This window comes from Megalobrama amblycephala, linkage group LG9, assembly GCF_018812025.1.
Source record: "Megalobrama amblycephala isolate DHTTF-2021 linkage group LG9, ASM1881202v1, whole genome shotgun sequence".
Classification (NCBI taxonomy): Eukaryota; Metazoa; Chordata; class Actinopteri; order Cypriniformes; family Xenocyprididae; genus Megalobrama; species Megalobrama amblycephala.
The window spans coordinates 12,243,897-12,266,558 of record NC_063052.1 but is presented as its reverse complement, the minus strand read 5'-3'; the positions used below and the strand labels follow the sequence as shown (position 1 = coordinate 12,266,558).

The window sequence follows — 22,662 nt, the reverse complement described above, 5'->3', positions numbered from 1 at the left end:
TTGATTTGGTTCAAAATAATCAGACTAACTGAAATAAGCCTAGCTTATTTGGTAAACTTGTTTTATGAAACGGGCCCCTGATGTGCAAGTTGATGAATGTTTACATGCAGGGCCCAAAATTAACACTCACCAAGTACCAAATTCAAGTAAAAACCGGTGTTGGCGAGTATATGAAATGGTGTCAATCGCCTGTTGGCTGGTAACATTTTTATGAATTCTAACAACGCAAAGTTTTGCGAAGTGCGTGCCCAGAAATCCGCGTCTCAGACAGCACTCGAATACTGAATTGAGTTCTCTTTCACGTCTTTTTGCGCTTGAACAGACAAATTCAAACAAAATTATGTCAAAATGCCTGTCTTGGCAGGTATCCTTAGTTATGTCTTGACTGAATGTAAACAGTTCAGAAATAAAACGAATGTGTAACAGTATATTGGATCCATGCATTCGTTCTTAAAGTGACAGCAGCCTAATATTCCTGCTGCTGTCTGTGTTTTTAATGTTAATCAAACAACAAAAGACAAAGAAAACTTTTTTTTTCTTGACTGAATAATTTTTGTAACTTTAAAAAAGGATTAATCTATGTTTTATGACTGGTAAAAAATATTTATGGCTTGTAAATTTAAGTCACCGGCCATGTGGCAAAAAGTTGGTTTTAGGTCCCGTTTATGTGAATAAAAGCCTAAATTAAATCTGTTCATCATTTAAAGCGATCAAGTCTCTTCAAAAAATGTGCACTTAACCGCTCGATTCATATGATCTCTTTATGAACTTTTTGAAGCGTCAAAATGGTAGTTGCGTGGACTGTCAATGATTTCATTAAAAATATCTTCTCCAAAGATGAATGAAAGTCTTACGGGTTTGGAACGATATGAGGGCGAGTAAATGATGAGAGAAAGTTCATTTTTGGGTGAACTAACCCTTTTAACATTTTAAAGAGAAATCTTCAAGTATAAATAATATATAAACAACAATAAAAAAGTAAAATATAACGACTTTTAAAAATGGCAAAATAAAAATGTAACAAAGAACAACATTATAAATGAGCTGCGGACAAATGTTAACACACTCCGAGATAAACTGTTCCATCCTTTATTAAACATAGCTTGCAAGTGATAAATATTACAAAGTTATTTCCTCCAAAATTAGCTTATTTTTTTTTTTCAGTCAATGCATAATTGTTGTTAATCAACCGGCAGTAATCAAACAGCATTTTTTCATCTCCATTTTAGACAGTTAAATATCAAGGATGTGCAAAAGGTCTGGATTAATGTTCTAAATGAAAATAAAAACTTGACAAAAAGCACTTCTTTTCCTTGACTAAAATCAATAATCGTTTAAGCCAATCTCCAGTACTTTTTTTTTTTTTTTTTAACTGTACATATTTTAATTAATCATTGTTTTTTTTTTGTTGTTTTTTTTTTACAAACGGATTTCAACATATTGCCATTTGCTTTAAAATTCAAACTGGGTAAATTGCAGCTAAGTCTATTTAAAAATATATGAAAGTTCAGATGAAATTCAGAAAAGAAATGATGACCCCAAACCCTCTCTCCCACTTCAACAATAACAACAACAAAAAGACTTGTACTTGCAACAAATAAAAATCAGGGAGAGGGGGAAAAAAATGCAGAGAAAGTAAAAATGGAAGAGAGAAGTAAACCCCAGCGCTAGAACTCCAGAAAAGCTGATTGTCCAGTCAGAGAATTATGGACAGTGATTCCATGACATGAAACTAATAATGTCACAAACCTTAGGATCAAAACTTGCATGTGTGCAAATTGTCCATTTTTTTTTTTTTGTCTTATGATTTAAAGGCTGAAGGCAAGAAGCATTGGAACAGTCAAAAACAATCAAACAAAAAAGTTTTTTTTTCTTCATCGTATACAATGTATACAATCTTCCATGAAAAAAAACATAAGAGCATTGTGATTTTTCCCAAGAAAGAAAAAAAAATAGGGATATACTGAGGAAAGTTTGTATTGTAAGCAATAGAAAACAAAATGTACACAATCTCCCCGTAGGGTTTTCTGCACCCAGTAATTTAGCTAAAGCATTAGCGTGCTTTGATTTTGTGATGTTCGCTTTGGATTTGGTCAGGTGAGGGGTAATACTGTCAAATGTTTCATCCAGTCCATGTTCTTGGTGTGGGACATTAGAGAAAAGAACTTATTCACCCAACATCTACGTAACTTCAATGTTTGAAATAAACGTGAAAACAAATAAAAGAGGTAACAAAAAAAAAGTAACATACGAGACTGTCCCATCGTGTCTCAGTCCAAAGACTACAGAATGGATCAAACGCTCCACCAGAACAATGAACTTTTTTTTCTTCTGCAAATACTACATACTACAAAAAACGTACAGCCGGGGGAGAAAATGCATCTAAAGAGCTCATTCAAAAACAAGAGAAGTATAATCCCATACATTTTGCACATTTGTTACACAATAATACACAGTGATCACAAAACGAAATGACAAGCTTCACAATATTCATGGCTTTTTGTTTGCTTTTCTACACAATATACAACCATTTTAATTTCATTTCATTATTTTTAATTCAAGGGAGAAAAAAGCATATGTACAATAAGTCATTATTACTTCTGACCTAGCAAATATCGTGTCATCATCTGTTCATACATTTTTTTTTTTTTGTTTGATTAAATTTGATTTTTTTCTCCTTTTTTCTTTCTTTTATTTTTTTTAAGAAACAGCTGAAATTAAACAACCAAACAAAAATGGAACTTAATCGAGGAGTCAAAAGGAAGTTAAACTTCAAAATCCAACTTTCTCGTACATATATGAACACAGGTATATGGATGCATCTAATATAGTCTACAAGAGAGAGCAGGAGAGAGAAATGAGTTATTATAAACACCCTACGTTCATTTCAAAATAACAAAAAACAAAATACAGATCATAAAATTGGAGCAAAGACTGAACAGAATGACTAAAAGGGACTGATTTATCATCATTACCAGGAAAAAAAAAAACAAAATAATAAAAATGTAAACATCCTATCATCTAATATTGCACCTGAAAATTTAATCCAAGGTAGCTTCAAAATTGTTTTGTTCAAAAGTTGCATCGTTCTACCACAAATTAGTGGCGTTACACAGGACACAGTTTAAAAAAAAACTGCAAACTGCAAGGATCAGTGACTATACACATGACAGAAAGATGCATGTGCACAGATTAATTTCCATTAATTCACCACTTCATAGCTTCCTCGCAGCTATTAAACATGACCTGCATGACAGACCTCAAAGTCTGATTTCCAAAAGAACCAAATGCATCATGGTAAATGCTTAGGCTGGGGAGGACAAAAAATGTTAAGTGCTCAACTTCTTGTCAACAAGCAGATGTTAAACCCTTCGAAAGCCATTCGTGACCCACGTTACCGAAACACGGAGCACTGCCTCGCTAACGGGCGTCGATGGGAGCTAAATCTGAGTCCAAAATCATCCCTAATACTGCATATCGACTAAACACTGCTTATATTGTCGCCATCGCCTCCGGGAACGCTTGCACGTCTACTGAAACAAACACACGTACCATGAACTTGAAATGCATTCATTCAACGTGGGGCTCGAAAAAGCTGGTCTCTTTCGAAAAGATGAAATGCACCAAAGAATCTTTCTCCCAACTCTCTCCGAGACATCCGATGGCATCCATACCTTAAGCTGAAACATTCTTGTCCTCTATTGTTTAACAATTTTTTTCCCCACTTAAGAAGAAAAGTGCTCCTCCATAACGAGGCATTCTCATGTGCATTGCTTTAACACGATGATTGATCCTTGTCAATGCCTTCTGTTAAAACTCACGTTGACAATCTATGCATAAACCGTTTTTTTTCCCAATAATTCCACCTATTTGACATTTCAATGATTATCGTCTCCCGTGGCAAGTACCTTTAAGATACACGGCCATTTCAGATGGAGACGCCGCCCGATGAAAATAAAAAGTACAAAAAAGACTGAGGGGAAAGAAAAGAACTCTCAAAAAACAGCCAAAAATCAAAAAGAGACAAAGTTCATGACAATGACACTCTCTGGCTTCATTCTCTGCTGTGCAGCGAAACACGACGTCACCACAAAAGAAGTTATATGGCATCACTGCACCCTGTGAAAGTGAAGGCATCGAGAGACACGGGAGAGATCCTGTTTGTGGACGCATACGCACAAGTAACGGGCTTCTCCGTACATTCGCAGGTCCTTTCTGGCCCGTTTTAAGTTTGCGTGGCCTTCTCGACGTTGACTAGATCAGCGCTCAGCATAAGGATCAATCTGATCGATGTACACGAGTCTGTCTCGCTCTCTCTGAACCGGAAGGTTCTCCGAGGACTTTCCAAACGTGTAACGCTACAAAGAGTCTGCTCTCTCTCTCTCTCTCTCTCTGCAGGTGAGAACGCCTTAATCATTCCAACTCAGAAACTGAACATATATACGACGTGAGAGAGAATGAGTCTAATTTTACAGGGGCGACTGAGGGAGGAAGCTTTCAAATGAACCAAAAAACTTTAGATTTTTAGTAAGTGACCCTGCAATCTGGCATCCTCCCTCTGAAAAGAAAAACATAAGGGTAAGAACATAAAAAGATGCAAAAACCACTAAACCTACTAATAAGTGTAATAAGAGTAACTGTAACAGAAGCAACAATAATACTAATAATAATAACTGTGATAATAATAGAAGTAGCAATAACAACAGCAATAATAAGTTGAGATAACAATAAAGAGCTTTGCTATAGTAGGAAACCGAAGTTTGAGATGCACTGACAGTCTGGTGTTTATAGTCTGACTGATTGAGCTGTTCTTATGGGTTAGTTGGGTAGGCACACGGACAGGCACTGCATGCGATGGGGTGATGGTGTGCGTGTGTATGTGTTGGGGGGGACGGGGGATGTTCTGATGTAGAACAGAGGGGTGGTGGGGCGTCCGAGGGGGTGGGGGGGTGGGGGTTGGATTCTGCAGTCCCGTCGGGGCTCATTTCTGCCCGGTGATGGACTGGGATATGGAGCGCGGGGGAATCATGTCGAGCAGATACTCCCGCTGACGGTCCGCTAGGCTGGATGCCTTGTGGCCCCCGATGGCTCCCGGATTTAGATAGGCAATATTCAGACCTGCGATGGAGGACAAAGAAAAAGAGAGGGGCCCGGGATAAAGGAGAAAGGGAAAAGAAAGAGAAGTTGAAAAAGTTGAAAAAAATAAAAATAAATAAATAATAGAAAAAACACTCCAAAAATGAGTTCCTGATATACAATTCTCACAAAAAAAAACAAACAAAAAAAAACAACATGTTCTAATTTTTTCACATGTGATCCTATCTAACCCCAACAATCATGTCAGTAAAATAAAATAGGAGGTAAAAGTGAATAAAAATAGAATTAAATTAAAATAAATTGTTCAAATTAAAATACATTGAATAATAAAAATGCATAATAAAATATATAATTAAAAATATTAAATATTATCTTTTCTGTACATTCATGGCCCCAATATGTGTTCCTCACATGTGATCCTATCAAACCACAACAATCATGCCAGTAAAATAAAATAAATAAAAACAACAAAATAAAATATGGGGTAAAAGTGAATTAAAATAAAATAAAATTAAAATAAATTGTTCAAATTATATTACATTGAGAAAAAATACATTACATTAAATTGAATAATAAAATATAATTATAAAATATAATTCTTTTTTTATTTAAATAAAAATATATTCTGTATATTCAAGGCCCTAAAACATACTTGGACACTTTTGGACACGAAAGTCACAATTAAACTTGTCTGTCACCAGTTTTATGATGAATTTAGTATTTCCCTTAATATTCAACCCCACTGCACTGGTCACTTTATTCTAGTAAATCTAATTGGGGTCTAATTGGATGTCAAGAATTGTACAATCAATGAATTGAGGCTGGACCTCAAGGGTGGATGAAGTTTGGAGTCATTACTCCTTAATAATCCACATAACATTTGCTACTTATTATGCCCTTTTACAAAGTTTTGATTTTGTTTTTGGGCTCTATTAGAATACGTTTTCATGCTTGAATCTACAAAAAACACCTTATTTTTTACATATTTGACAATGTTGCAGCTCCTCTCTTCCCAGTCTGTCAGTAACACTCTGTTTTGTTCCTGTCTCTATGAAGCCCCTCCTTCTGAAAAGCACTGTGTGCTCTGATTGGTCGGCTGGATCAGTGTGGTGTGATTGGTCAACCACTCTGGGCGTGCTCGGGGAAATGTCACACCCCTTACTATAACTGAGTTTCAACACACTACTAATTAAACTGAATTAGCTTTATTTTGCGTATGCCTAGAGCGGGAATTATTTAAATGAGGAATATTGTCACGCGTTTGTTCCCGGAAGAAAACTCAAGACTACAATGGAGGCGTTACAAGGAGTTCAGAAACAGTGACACTGATATAGAGAATAACTCCCGCTGCAGGGATTTTGTGCTTTGTAACTTTGCAGACCTTTTTATTATGCTTAAGCAGCAACATCACACACTAAAGAAAGCTGAAAATGGGTCCTCTTTAAGGTATACTGTGCGTTCTTAATTAAAAAGCATCATCTTACCAGGGATGTTGTAGATCTGCCTGCGGCTGTCATGCTGGGCCCGACTGCTGCCGCCGCTGGAACTGCTGCTGCCGCCACAGCGCTTGCTTGTCATACCCAGCAGCCCACTGGCCACTGAGAGCTGGGAGGCCTGGGCGAAGTTAGAGAGGACACCTCGTGCTGAGCTGGACAGGCCCCGCTGTAGAGCTGGCCTGTGGCTGGGGAGTCTGAAAGAGAGAATGAGAGAGAATCAGTGTTAAATTTCATGACACCTCTTGGTACCGTTAAACATACTGATGTTCAGAATCATCAGTCATTAAAATCTGTGATTAGCTGAAAGGCCAGAATAAAACGGCCATTTCAAAATCCATAAAAACTGTCTCATGAGATCCCATTATTTGTGCACAACGAGAGAGTCCACCTGTCGGAGGGCATGGTGTCGGATCATGGTTTCCGCTTTGCTCACGCTGGGCACAGTCTGGGCGGAGCTGGGAGACAGAGCAGCCTGCTGCTGCAACCTCTGCTCTATTTCCTGAACGGACAGAGACAGAAACAGGAAGTCAGCATGTGGTTACACAAAGTCCCAGCTAGGAATAATAATAATAATAATAATAATAATAATAATAATAATAGTGAACGAGTCGATATAAACAAATATTATATTAATATAAAAACTTTTTTTTTTGTTCTTAATTGTATTTGTCTTTATTTAAACTTGAAGCAAATGTTACTTAATTGAGAAATAAAATGTAGGCTGTATGTCATTGTTTTGAATTAACTTGTTACCATTTTACTTCGACAATTCTGCTGCACATGTGTGTTATTTTAATAATAGTATTTATTAATATGTTAAATTAGAATGTATGTTTAGTTTATTTTAATTTTATGCAATTTTATGTGTTTTTGTCATTTGTATTAGTCTTTTTATATATATATATATATATATATATATATAATTTGTATAGCTTTCATTTATTTGTTATGTCAATTTTAATACTTCAACTTATTTCAGTTAGCTGCCAAAACAGTTTTCAATCTTTATTTCAGCTTTTTTTTTTACATGCCAAACACAAGGTCAATATTACAATGCATAAAATTTAAATTATTATATAAAACATTTGATGAGATATGATAGAAAATCTAAAATACATTCAGGTGACACATTCTGAAATATTCCATGTAAACATGCATCTGAATAAAAGCATTTTCTATCAGCATCATAAAAATTACAGTCCAACAGAACACGTTTATTTTTTAGTTTAGTTTCTAGTTAGTAGTGCGATATTGAAACCTTTATTGAGAATCATCAAGTTTCATTGTTATTAGCTGCAGAATTTTTGATATCATGACAACTCTACTACCAGCAGTAAAATATCGACTGACCTGTTCTTGCTGCAGAGCCTTAACAAAAGCGTTCTTCAGCCTATTGGTGTGCTCGGCCTTTAAGGCCTTCTTCTGATTGGACGTCATGCACTGCTCACAAAGGATGCGGCCACTTTTCTCCTGCTTCCAGTGTGGGGTGAAGTCAGTCCTGCACTGGGCACAAAAGAACGGCTCCACATGTGGCAGTGACCCCCGCATTTTACCTAATCAATTGCAAACACAGAAAAGAGGAGTTTAGTGATGAACAGAATTAGCTGCGAATTAGAGCTGCATGTTAACTGAACTGAGTGAATGTGGTTTAATAATTCATTTTTGGGTCAAGTGCACAATTTTTGTAACCCTTTTGAACATTAGAGCTGCTGATTCAATTTATTTTGTGCTGTTTTGTTCACACTTGTAGTTCAGTTCTCTTGGTTCTTTTGTTCCGGATCAAAAAAGAAGATACATTTAGTCCTGGTTCGCTTAACGTTCACACTGTCATTTTTAACACCAAACCTAAAAAAAACAGGTTGTGACGGAGCTTACTGAACATCCAAAACGATGCAGTGTTCTGGACTAAGGCCATGTGTCCATCAAAGCATTTTTTCCAGCGGATAGCATACTTTTCCTATTGTTTTCAATGAGAGTGCCGCGGGTTTTTTTTTTAAACGCCAGGAGCGTAATGAGGCGATGAGCATCATTTTCAAGCACCAGCCACCTCGAGCTGAAGAATGTTCAACTTTGAATAAAACACTGCGCTTCATCACTGTCACTTTTTAGCCAGAAGTCCAATCAGAGTGGAGGAGGGGCGGGACCTGACCTGTCTGAACTGAACTGTCACAACATTCTTTCTATACAATATCAACAACAAGCTTAGAACGGAACAAAATGGATGAGAAATTAATATTGCTGGTCTCCAAACATACATAGCAAGTACTCTACATTTTTGGTTTGTTGAGAAACCCTGAAAACACGGGTCACGGTCCGCTTGTTTGATGCGCGCCCGGCTTCAGATGACAGCGTTCACACTTATTCAAATGAACCGCACTAACAGAGCAATCAAATTCATTTTAATTGAACCAAATCTGCCAAGTGTGAACACACCCTTAGTCTTAATCTGAGCAGCAGCAATATGACATCTGATCTGCTGTTTTTGATTGCGCAGCCCTAGTGTGCAAGGTTAAGAATCCTCTCTACCCCATCAATCAGTTTTTGTGGTGTGGGTTGTTCCTCTTGCTCTTACCCTGACTATCAATGACGCTCTGCACGACCTCTTCCAATCCCACCATGTAGATGAACTCAGAGTTGGCAGCAGAGGGCAGGAAGTGCAGCAGGGGCGCTGGAGGTTTAGGTGGAGGTATCTCCAGCAGGGTCTTCTCCAGCTGCTTGCGCAGGGCCAGTTTAGCGGCCGCTTGGCTGCTGGCCTGGTCGTTCAGAGAAGCGACGCTGGAGGCGCTGGAAAGGGTGGAGGGGCTGACGGCACCAACCCCACTCACACCCACCCCGACGCCAGCCACGCCAGCTGCTCCCGCTGCCTGCATGTGTGCCAGGTTCATGTAGATAGCCGAGGAGGAGCCCGAACGCTGCGAGACCCCCACCTGCTGGCTGGCAGCCTGCATCACACAAAGCAAAAGGGCAAATCATCAGCAACTGGCATGATCCATTTTTATGAATGATTCATGTCGAGTCTGGGCGATTTGTGGAATATACGACATATTCAATATGATTTTGTTGGCGATATAAAACTAAACAACACTATGAATATTGCTGTGATTTAATGCACAATTTTTATTTGGCTATTAAGTTAAGGGCTGTTCCAGTAGGCTTGTTTTATGCACCGTCCTGTGGAGGAGATATTTTAAAAGCATAATTTAAACCTCAGCAGCAAAAGAAAAAAAGGAGTACCTGCATTTCTCTTCATATGTTATAGTAAAAATATATATTAGTGTACAAAAAAATACTGTTTATTCTGTGTTCATAGTGAAAGAGAGTGTGAAAAACATACCATGATGATTATTTTGAATTTGATTAACTATTAACAAATAAACTCCCACCCTTTTAAGGCAATTCAGAAATATAAAAATACTGTTACTACTTTTAAAATGTCATTTATTCCTATTATTTCAGCATCATTACTCCAGTCTTCTGTGTCACATGATCCTTCAGAAATCATTCTAATATGCCGATTTGCTGCTAAAGACACATTTCTGATAATTATCAATGTTGAAAACAGTTGTGCTGCTTCGATTTTTGATCAAATGAATGAATCCCTGCTAAATAAACATATTACGTAAAAATCTTACCCAAAACATTTGAACGTTAGTGGATATTTTGTCAAAAGCCTGAAAATACTTTTTTCGTTATATTGTCTTTTGAAATGAGCCTGCAAGGAATGTATTTAACAAAGTACAAATGTGACACAGCAACTCCCAGAACAGATTATGACCTTTAAAAAAACCTGAGCTGTTCACATTGTATAATTGCTTAAAAGTTCAATGTCAATAAATTGCAGGGAGAAAAACCACAAACCAAATTAGGACTAATGTGTTTGAGCTTAACCGTCCGACCGTACCTGCTGATAGCTCACCGCATTACCCAAACCGCCTGTGGAGGAGCGGCCCATGCCAGGCTTGGAGGGCACTCTTTGACCCTGAAGCTGAGCAGGATTGGGTGCAATAACCCGCTGTGACATCATCATGGGGGGCAAAGATGCATTGGCAGCAGACCTGATTACTGTGTGGCCCTAAGGGAGGGCAAAAAAACACATACAAGAGCTATTAATAAATATGCAATGCACTGTATGTCCACTAGATGTCAACAGACACTGTAGATCAGATTGCACATTGTTGACATCAAATGCTTTGTTTGCACTCAACAGATGGACCGTAATTAAAAATGGTAACTGGTACCAATCTATACAGTTATGCTGATCTTAAGGTGCTGCTCCCATGGCAACCAACAGCAGGCTCTAACATGTTCAGACTAATATGTACAACATAATGAGCAGTATTCATGTGCAGGAAATGCTTGCTGTAGAAACCATCATTAATGCATGTAGAAAAAAAAGCTCATTTTAGAAAGGAATATTCTGGTGCGCATATCTCAGAATCACACATAAAAAAAATTATAAATAAATAAACGCGCACCTGTGCAGTGCGCAGGTTCTGAGGCTCAGACGAGTGCATGCCGGGCCGCACGGGTAGTTTCCCGAGCCCCTGAGAGCTGTGCATGGGTGACGGCTGCACTGATGATGGGGCATTCTGGACCACCGGCACCTGAGTGGAAAAAATGAGAGGTCAAAATCCATCTAGCAAAAACTCAAACTGTACAAAGACTGTCAATATAACTTACAACAACAACAAAAAAAACTTATTGTATTAGAACAGTGGTTCTCAACCAGGGGCCTTAAACTTCCAAGGGTTATTATATACATCTTTCTAGTTATGCCAAGCTCCAAAAAAATTTTATCGGGGAGAAATGAGTGAGTGGGGAAGTCAAAAAGGTTGAGATCCACTGTATTAGAGGAACTCAAGCAGCATTTTTCAGTTAAAGCTGCTGTGCAATTTCCACCAATTGGTAGAAGGAAAAATAGGTATTGTTTGTGATTTTACTGATTGTTTGGGGATTTTTTTAGAAGAAAAAAACCCCCCAAACACTCCCCGTATTTCATTGTTCAACAATTGTCCTGTCGCCAACTCATTGGTTGAGGTCACTGATCGGATTTTTTACACAGCCTAGGGACATCACACAGACAAATGTGACTTTGCACACCTATTTTAGGGATGTCTGACTGGTAGAAGGGACATTTTATGCATAAAACATACTGAAAGAATGATTAGCATATTCATCTATCATGGTATTTCATCTAAGGCATTTCAAAGAATATAATACATTAACTAAATAAATAAATATTAGTGATGTCGAAATTAGTGCGTTAACGATTGTGATTGATTTTTTTTTCAGTTTAATGCATTAAAAATATATAAAGCAATTTTTTTTCTTTCGTTACATTATATAATCACGCTCTTCTTCACGCATATGCTTTTAAACCATTCAAGCTCACAGGACAAACGAGAATGCGCTGTCTGTGAATGTCGTGAACAAACAATAAAGAATTGTGCCAAAATGCCCGTTTTGTCGAGTATCCTCAAAAAAAAAAAGCAGTCTTAAATGAGTTCAATAATGTTTAAATGAACTTAAAGAGTTGTGAGAAAATGAGATGCGCCTCAGATCCGCGTCATGTTCAGCAGCGGCAGCTCTTAAAGTGACAGTAGCCTAATAAACCAGTTGCTGTGATGTCTGTCATTAATGTTCATCAAAGAACAAAGGTAACAGAGAAAATTCTAGCTTTAATAAGGATTCATCTGCATTTCATTTACAATTAATGCAGTGAAGACTGTAACGTGTTTGATAACTTTATTCAATTTCTGTATATTTCCTACCTGTTATACAGGGAAGGCCACAGATAAATATGACATTTATTATAATGGGAGATTGTTTTAAGTTCACTTAAATTAAAAGATATATTTTTAAGCCTAATAAATGTTGAAATTGATAGCTTTTAGTTGGCCTCTATTCATAAAAAGTTGCCATTAAACAAATATGTGACCCTGCACCACAAAACCAGTCATAAGTTGCTCAGGTATATTTGTAGCAATAGCCAACAATACATTGTATGGGTCAAAATTATCGATTTTTCTTTTATGCCACAAATCATTAGGATATTAAGTCAAGATCATGTTCCATGAAGATATTTTGTAAATTTTCTACCATAAATATATATTGTGAGTGGTTATGCATTGCTAAGGATGACATATTTTGATCAGATTCCAGATTTTTTTAAATAGTTGTATCTCGGCCAAATATTGTCCTACCCTAACAAACCATACATCAATGGAAAGCTTATTTATTCAGCCTTTGGATGATGCATAAATCTCAATTTCAAACAAAATTGACCCTTATGACTGGTTTTGTGGTCCAGGGTCACATATTCAAAATATACTGTCTTTAAGTTGTTTCTTCATTAATTTGGAGAGTAACTGTGAAATAATTACAATATAAAAATATATTGAAATATATTAAAAACAATGTTTTTAATCGTGATTAATTACAGAAAAATGTGCGATTAATTAGTTAATTTTTATTTATTTTTTTAAATTATATATATATTTTTTAAATTATATATATATTTTTTAAATTATATATATATTTTTTTAAATTATATATATATATATATATATATATATATATATATATATATATATATATATATATATATATATATATATATATATATATATATATATATATATATATATATATACATACACACACACACAAACACAAACACACATATTTTACTTTTTATTATTATTATTGTGCATGTCCAAATTAAGTGCATTATCATGGGAAAAAAATAATATCAAATAATTAAAAGTTAAACGTTATAATACCTTGGTACGTTTTGGTACTTATTGTTAGCATTTCATCCTCACGAATCAAACTCAATTTAGCCAATCAAAATTTCATCCTCTAGTTCAAGAGCAAGCAAACATTGTGCATGAAGAGCGTTTTGTGGCACTTGAACGTCAGGCACGAGTGAGTGTTTATGGGCCATTCCTGTATCTACACAGACACCGAGTTGAGTAGCAAAGACAAAACATCTCAATGCCACAGTACATGGACAAACATTACACAGAGCTGTGATATGGTATCTGTGAGGTTATGGCTGCCCGTCTCGCTCCCTGTTACCCTATTTCACCCCCGCTAGTAACTAACGTCCTTTCAACAATAGAACGATATACCTAGACAGTTTTTCCTGGCATTAATATAACACTCAGCTGGACACGAGGGGAGGTTATTTTGCTTGGTGTTACAACAGTGAAGGTGAATATGCTGTACAGAGGATCTGCAGTGTAGATGTGGAGTACAAATGCAGGCAGATTTACAGCAGACAACACTGCGACATTCAGTCAATGCTGAATTTTTTTTTTGGATGCTAAAGTACTTTCTCCAATTACAGTTTAATATGCAAAGACAACTATAAGAGTCATCTGCAGGCTGATTTCACAGAAATCACACACTTTCAGCTTTAAAATTGAAGTGTACAGAAAAAGTCAGAACAGTGGATGTAAAGCGTAATACTTTAACAAGTTGATACCTACAATAAAAAATGATTTATAATATTTTTTTACTGTAACGTCGACTGTTTAGTACGTAGGTGGCAAAATGATTAATCATAATTACTAAGAAGTCTCATTAACTTGTGTTGTTTCAAAATTTCATGGGATCAGCGAGTCAGGTGACTTAATTAATATTCATAAGCCAGGCCTTCACAATAATAGGATTTTGTAAAATTGCAAATGGTGAAAACTGGTAATTGCAAAACTGGTAATAAACACGCACTTTGTGTGAACTGCTGTTCAAATGTTTTGGGTTGGTAAGATCAAGTAAGATCATTCTAAAAATTTTAAAATGTAATTTATTCCTGTGATGGCAAAGCTGAATTTCAGCAACCTTTATTCCACTTTAGTGTCACATGGTCCTTCAGAAATAATAATATTTGGTGAAAAAAAAAAAAAGTAATCATACTACAAACTTTTGAATGGTAGTGTTATGTAAACTTGGTAAAGTACTACATTACAAAGAAGGGATCTCAAAAATGATCTGAGGTGGTTTCATACATGAAGCCCATCAGGTGTTTATCCTTAAATCCAGTCCACAAATCATTTTTCACTTTCTTATACTTCTGGTTTCTCACATGGCTTCATACAGGCCTAAATCAATGGGATTGTGCCGCTGTTGACAACAAACAAGGCTGTGCGCATGCGCAAAAAAAAAAAAAAAAAAAAAAATCAACTAAGGTATCTACACCAAGAAGCACTTCAGTTGATGGACATCCCGTTTCTATTTTTGACATGCTGCAGCTATCTGAAATAATATGATCTTATTTACAAACATCCTGTGTGTAACTTCATTACTATGTATATTAATCCTTTAACTTCTGACAGTGATATCAAAGCCTGTTTGTGATGTCTCTGGTGTCCTAAAGGTCTGATCTACATGGAGTAAACTGCATACTACACTAAACAGACACAGCGGTATGGCAGGTATGAGGCTGAAATGTTCTCAAGTCTGAAAATGTCTTCAATATATAGAAGCTTGTTCCCACCACTTTAAAAAAATAAAAAGGTAATTGCGACTTTTATCTCACAATTCTGACTTGATTTTTAAATCATGCAATTCTGACTTTCTCAGAATTGTGAGTTTATATCTCGCAAATCTGACTTTATAAAACACAATTGCAAGTTTATATCATGCAATTCTGACTTTATATTACAATTCTGACTTTATAACTTGCAATTCTGATTTTATATCACAATTCTGACTATAACTCGCAAATCTGACTTTATAACTTGGAATTCTGACTTTATAACTTGCAATTCTGACTTCATTATCACACAAATCTGACTTTATATCACAATTCTGAGAAAAAAAAAAAAAAAAAAAAAAAAAAAAAGGTCAGAATTGTGAGATAAAAAGTTGCAATTACCTTTTGTATTTCATGGTGGAAACATACGGAAGAGGATTAGGGCCAAGCAATAATAAAAAAATAAAACCATCTTGAGATTAAAGTTGTTAAATTTAGAGAAAAAACTCGTTCAATTTCGAGAAAAACGTCGAAATAAAATGTTGAGAATAAACTCGTTAAATTTTGAGAAAAAAGTCGAGATAAAATGTTGAGAATAAAGTCACTAAATTACAAGAAAAAAGTTGTTAAATTACGAGAACAAATTCGTTAAATTACGAGAAAAAAGTCGACATAAAATGTTGAATAAAGTCATTTAATTACGAGAAAAAAGTAGTTATATTACGAGAACAAATTCGTTAAATTATGAGAAAAAATTCGTTAAATTTCGAGAAAAAAGTCGAGATAAAATGTTGAGAATAAAGCATAAAATTACGAGAAAAAAGGCGTTAAATTACGAGAACAAATTCGTTAAATTACGAGAAAAAAGTAGTTAAATTACGAGAACAAATTCGTTAAATTATGAGAAAAATATTAAATTTCGAGAAAAAAGTCGAGATAAAATGTTGAGAATAAAGTCATTAAATTATGAGAAAAAATTCGTTAAATTACATGAACAAATTTGTTAAATTACGAGAATAAATTCGTTAATTAATTTTAAAATTTAATTTAAAATCGTTTTTCTCAAAATAAAATGACATTTTACTCATAATTTAACGAATTTGTTCTCGTAATTTAATGACTTTATTCTCAACATTTTATCTCGACTTTTTTCTTGAAATTTAACGAGTTTTTTCTCAAAATTTAACAACTTTAATCTCGAGATTTTTATTTTTTATTTTTATATAGAGTTTTATTTTTTTATTATTGCTTGGCCCTAATCCTCTTCCATAGAAACAAGCATCCATACCAATTAGGGGTGGGAATCGGAGGGTACCTCACGATACGATACGATCACGATAAATGGCTCACGATAACGATAATATTGCGAGTCAGCGATTCTGCGATAATCGATATATCGCTAGACAATCCTATAATGATACATCGCGATATTGGTCTTAATATGAAAACAAAATGCACGTGAAAAGGTTAAGTGCAGGTTAACGGATAAATCCGATCTTATATGTACATTTAATAGAGTTCACGTCACCGAAAGCAAGAAATATGAGGTGCATTTTATTGACCATCAGTTAATTTCAAAATCAAAGACTGCAATAGGAGAGAGCGGCAACAGCACTGGTATAAGGTCTCATTACTTTTAATGAAGATAATTGTGTGTTATGCGTCTGCGACTTACTTTCACTTTCATATGCGGCCGTTTGCGCGTCAGCTTGCTGAAGAGATCTGCGGCGATGTGTGACGCAGTAGCGTTGTCATATCTGACTCTCACATGTTTCAGTTTTAGTATTTTGGGGAGAAGTAAAATTTACATATGTAGTTTCAACAACCAGATGCATTTAGACTGAGCATAGACAGTTTTGACTGGAATGCGTCCCAGACCATCTCCTGAAGTGGTTTGAGCGATCGGATTTAAATCCGTCTCAAATGCGTTTTTAGGCATTTAGACCTGGTCTTTTCACGATCGGATAGCTATCCGATCAGAGAAAATGCATGAAGTCACCAGGTGCAAACAGACCCTTTGACGTTCTTCAAGCGCTTAGATATACACGGGAGCGTTCGAAAGCAGGCGTCTATCAGAGGATCCCTAATATATGCTTTCAAATGCTCCCGTGTATATCTAAGCGCTCGGTGAAGAACGTCAAAGATGTCTACGACTGTCACATCAATGGTATAAAAGTGCGTCAAGACTTTGAACTTAAACGTGGCTGGGGCATCTATTTTACTCACACTGCTGTCCGCCATCCTGTTAATAACCTCTTTTTCTTAGGCTAGTTAACTTAAGTTCACGTTTCCCTCATTCATGTGTTGAGCGCCGCCTTGAAGTAGGACGCTTTGAGCAAAGAAATCTATATATAGCGCTTTATTTTTTTTTAATTAAAATATCGATATTTGGCGCAGCGATACGATTCTCGTATTGCACAGAGAAGGATGACGATATATCGCCATATCGATATTTTGTCCCACCCCTAATACCAATACCATGCCCATCTAATTAATATAGTTAAAATTCACAATTGATGATGATCTGCACTTTTAGTTACTGGCCCCAGGACAGTGAGTATGGTTCTGACCTTTTGCACCACATTCTCCTTCTGCATCTGACTCTGTCTCAGTTTCTTCAGGAGCACCAGCTTGGCCTCCTCCAGCCTGAGCTCCTCTCGGAGAGCTTTGATCATCTGCTGCCGCTCCTCGCCAGTCTTCCCCTGCAGAACAAACACACACACGAGTGCTCAGCAAACATGTTCAAATCTCACACAAAGATTTAATACCATTTTTAGCAACCAACTAAAAATCTGATTCCCTCATGGATATTGTACCTTAAACATCTCCAGGTTGGCCTGATGCAGTTTCTCCTCAGGGTGGGGCGTGCTCCGCGGGCTGGACGCCTCGTTGTCTGATAAAATGATAACGTCTGGTGACGGAGTGCGTCGCTCTCGAACCATTTCACTGCGAAGAGCAAAATCAGAGACGGGTGTCAAAAGCGATCACAGAATTTTTAAAGTCACCATGAAATCAAAATTGATAATTACTATTTTTTTTAAAGGTCAACTATGTAACTTTTGGTGCTCTAGCAGTTAATAAACAAAACTGCATGAATCCTGCAGAAGAATATTGTAGCCAGAGCTACTTCTCTCTGTTTATGACTATGATGAGTCACGCAGGTACTGGGCTACACCGACCAATCAGAGCACACTGTGCTTTTCAGAAGGAGGGGCTTCATAGAGACAGGAACTAAACAGAGCGTTACTGACAGACTGGGAAGAGAGGAGCTGCAACAATGCCAAATATGGGAAAAATAAGGTGTTTTTTTAACATTTAAACATGAAAAGAGAACCTATTCTAGTAGAGCCCAAAAACAAAATCAAGACTTTGGAAAAAAGAGCATAATAGGTCTCCTTTAAAAGGATTTGTTGTGGAAAGAGGGGAAAAAAAAAAAAATCATGTTTATAGTGTCTGTAACTGATATTTTTACATTATTTCTGAATGTAATATTTAAATACGACTCATATGCCAATGCAAATTTAAACAGTCTTATAGTTATAGAACACTCCCGAAACCTCACCTCCTTCTGGCACTCATGTCCACTGGTTCATCTACTATGTTTTCCTTCCCATTCTTGCTGGGACCTCCATGGCCCCCGACTCTCAAACTTCCATTCATCTTTTCCTCGTAGGGCACAGCTCCCATCAGCCCCTGGCTGCCACCGGGGCCTTTGCCCTCTGCCATGGCTGCGGCAACTGCCGCCCCCCTCCAAGGCAGCCAGATCCTTGCGTTTGAGGAGGGCAAGCATCTTCAGCCTCTCCATGGCCTCGTGACCCTCCATCTTCAGGCGCTTGGCCAGAGCTTCCTCCCGCTCATCCGGCGCCTCCAGACCCCGCTTTAGCAGGTTCAGCCTCAACGCCTCCTCAGACATCCGCTCCATCCTGTCAGAGACAAAGAGAGAGAGTGTGAACACACCTGTTTTCATAAAATAAAAAAATAATTTAATTGTAATAACTTGAGGCACTATTTACATGAGAAATAAAAATATTAACAAGTTACAGGATTAGTTCACGTCAGAATTAAAATTCTCACCCCAATGTCATCCAAGATGTTTATGTCTTTCTTTCTTCAGTCAAGAAGAAATTAAGGTTTTTGAGGATTTTTCTCCATATAGTGGATTTCAACAGGGTTCAACGGGTTGAAGGTCCAAATTGTAGTTTTAATGCAGCTTCAAAGAGCTCTACACGATCCCAGACGAGGAATGAGAGTCTTATCTAAAAAAACGATCGGTCATTTTTTTTTTTTTTAAAATAAAAATTATATACTTTTTAACCACAAATGCTCGTCTTGCACTGTTCTGTGACGCGCCAGGCATTGCGTAATCACTCTGAAAAGGTCACGCGTAATGTAGGCGGATGTAAAGTGAAAAATTTTCCAACTTCAAAATCGTCTGACATTGTAACAAAAAATTGTTACCTTTTTTTTTGTAAAGGCCGTTTGACTTAGTCTTTGCACGTTCACTTTGTAAACACTTGCTCGGTACTTCTGCCTATGTCACGCGTGACCTTTCCAATGTGATTATGTAATGCGTGGCGCATCTCAGAGCAGTGCAAGACAAGCATTTGTGGTTAAAAAGAATTTAATTAAATTTTTTTTTAGAAAATGACCGATCGTTTCAATAGATAAGACCCTTATTCCTCAGCTGGGATCGTGTAGAGCTCTTTGAAGCTGCACTGAAACTGCCATTTGGACCTTCAATCCGTTGAACCCCAGTGAAGTCCACTATATGGAGAAAAATCCTGGAATGTTTTCCTCAAAAACCTTAATTTTTTTTTTTAAATGAAGAAAGAAAGACATAAACATCTCGGATGACATGAGGGTGAGTAAATTATTAGGGAATTTGAATTCTGAAGTGAACTAATCCTTAAACTTTTAAATTAAAATGAACGCGTTTGGTTTAAGAGTATATTAATTCTCGCAGCCGTATCAAGAGTTGTTACTGGTGTTGCTATCGACTACTGAAATTTTGGTATCGCGACATCACTAATCTGTAGGAATCAGTACAAATTCCCCTGCTTGAGACGAATGCAAATCACTTAATTATTCTTTTACAGTGAAAGAGCTGAGAGCAAGAGAGAGAGTGAGAAAGATCTACTATGACTCCTCACACGCCCACAGACTTTACAGAGCCATTAGTCTGCCTCGTGCTGAGGCTGTGGACTACAGTGCTCGAGAACCAAGGCCTCTCCAGGCTTAATTGATAAATTACATGATCATTACATACAAATCAGTGTAACTTTCATGGTTTGACTGAGGAAATTTGCTTGGGCTGCTAGTAGAGAGGGTCTCTCTACCTCACATTAGGAGCCTGTTACGACAAGAGTCATTTCTGAGTTCAGACGTGCAGCTGAGCGGAGCTTCCCAAAACTCCTGCTGACAACGTCACAAAGCGGTCACTGAGAGGGGACCGACCTTCCCCACTTGTGGGATCGTATTTCTGGCACCAAATTACTGTGACTGAAGATTCAAGCCTTGCCCAAGAACTATAATTAGGACTTTTTTTTTTTTCCTCTGATGAAGGAGAGTTCTGTTACCATTTTATGTATTTTTTCATTAATTTAAAGCACCCCAATTATGCTATTTTAAAGGTTCCTAGTTTTGTTTTAATGATCTTCTACAAAAGGTTTACATGCATCCAAGGTAAAAAAAAACACTCATTTCTCAAAGAGTCTGAAAACCGTTTGTTCAAATATTCAGGCTCTCTAAACTCCTTTCCACACAGACTACTCTGCTCTGATTGGCTAGACGGCCCAGTCTGTTGTGATTGGTCTACCGCTTACAGTGTGTGTCGGAAACTAAAAGCCTATTACCATATCTGAATTTCATCTCCAGAGGCTTCCTCAGCACTTGATACACTGACAGTGATATGAACAGTAATGATGCTGTTGTTTTTTCCATATCAATTCCAGCACAAGTCCTCATCCTTTTGAAGTGCATCAAAGTGGATTCGTAGCTCAGAAAACAGCATCTTCTTGACATGTCGACAACACGAAACCAAACTTAGTGTATGAAGGCGGGTCAAATGTGTCGCATTGTTACGTAACAGGAAGTATGACTGGAATTGCTGACGACTCATTTCGGTAGTCTGGAATCGATTCCTTCTTTTAGGAGACAATAACTTTATTTGTCATGCACTTTGATCTTTAAAACTTTGCAGACCTTTTACATTCACAAACAGCTATACTACACACTGCATTAAAGGTGCCCTAGAACTTTTTTTTAAAAGATGTAATATAAGTCTAAGGTGTCCCCTGAATGTGTCTGTGAAGTTTCAGCTCAAAATACCCCATAGATTTTTTTAAATTCAACTGCCTATTTTGGGGCATCATTATAAATGAGCTGATTCAGGGTGTGTGGCCCTTTAATTCTCGTGCTTCATGCCCCAAGAGCTCGCGCTTGCCTTAAACAACATAAAAAAAAGTTCAAACAGCTAATATAACCCTCAAAATGGATCTTTACAAAGTGTTCGTCCTGCAGCATGTCTAATCGCGTAAGTACAGTGTTTATTTTGATGTTTACATTCATTCTGAATGAGTTTGAGGCTATGCTCCGTGGCTAATGGCTAATGCTACACTGTTGGAGAGATTTATAAAGAATGAAGTTTATGTTTATGAATGATACAGACTGCAAGTGTTTAAAAATGAAAACAGCGACGGCTCTTGTCTCCATGAATACAGTAAGAAACGATTGTAACTTTAACCACATTTAACAGTACATTAGCAACATGCTAACGAAACATTTAGAAAGACAATTTACAAATATCACTAAAAATATCATGATATCATGAATCATGTCAGTTATTATTGCTCCATCTGCCATTTTTTGCTATTGTCCTTGCTTGCTTACCTAGTGTGTTTATTCAGCTGTGCAGATCCAGACGTTACTGCCTGCCCTTGTCTAATGCCTTTCATAATGTTGGGAACATGGACTGGCATATGCAAATATTGGTGGCGTACACCCCCGGCTGTTACGTAACAGTCGGTGTCATGTTGAAATTCGCCTGTTCTTCGGAGGTCTTTTAAACGAATGAGATTTATATAAGAAGGAGGAAACAATGGAGTTTGAGACTCACTGTATGTCTTTTCCATGTACTGAACTCTTGTTATTTAACTATGACGAGGTAAATTCAATTTTTGAATCTAGGGCACCTTTTAAAAAAAAGGCCTTTCAAATCTATTGAAACAACATTATAAATTCATTTTGTGACACTAGCAGTGCAGAAATTACTCGCTCTTCAGCTTGGAAGTTTGTGAAATCCATTACAAAAATTCTTAACCAAACATTTTTGGAGGGCCAAAATCAATGGGTCTCATTCACAAATAATAATTGTGTGGATTATTCATCTTCATATTATTCACCTATGCATTTCTCACGAAAAATTCACAACATGTGCGTGCGCACATGAATTTGTTCTTAACCTTGTTCTAATGTTAATGAACTTGAGTGTTCTAAATGAGTGATCATGTGCCCAAGGTTAGTAATTTGCATAAAACATGCCTAAACATCTCCATATAAAGGCTTTCAGCACAACCATTACTTCACAGCCTT

At 36.8% G+C, this 22,662-nt stretch overlaps 1 protein-coding gene across 1 annotated transcript in view; it reads right to left on the bottom strand.

The window, feature by feature from the left end:
• Window positions 1–1,075: 1,075 nt before the first annotated feature.
• gatad2b (GATA zinc finger domain containing 2B) overlaps window positions 1,076–22,662 on the bottom strand; it is a 51,383-nt gene continuing 29,796 nt past the window's right edge. Inside the window, 12 exon segments of the mRNA XM_048201606.1 lie at window positions 1,076–5,118; window positions 6,582–6,765; window positions 6,767–6,787; window positions 6,982–7,092; window positions 7,944–8,146; window positions 9,166–9,535; window positions 10,495–10,665; window positions 11,069–11,197; window positions 17,643–17,774; window positions 17,889–18,018; window positions 18,635–18,819; window positions 18,821–18,995. Coding sequence (XP_048057563.1) covers window positions 4,982–5,118; window positions 6,582–6,765; window positions 6,767–6,787; window positions 6,982–7,092; window positions 7,944–8,146; window positions 9,166–9,535; window positions 10,495–10,665; window positions 11,069–11,197; window positions 17,643–17,774; window positions 17,889–18,018; window positions 18,635–18,819; window positions 18,821–18,994 — 1,947 coding nt within the window. The 5' untranslated portion in view covers window position 18,995 and the 3' untranslated portion in view covers window positions 1,076–4,981.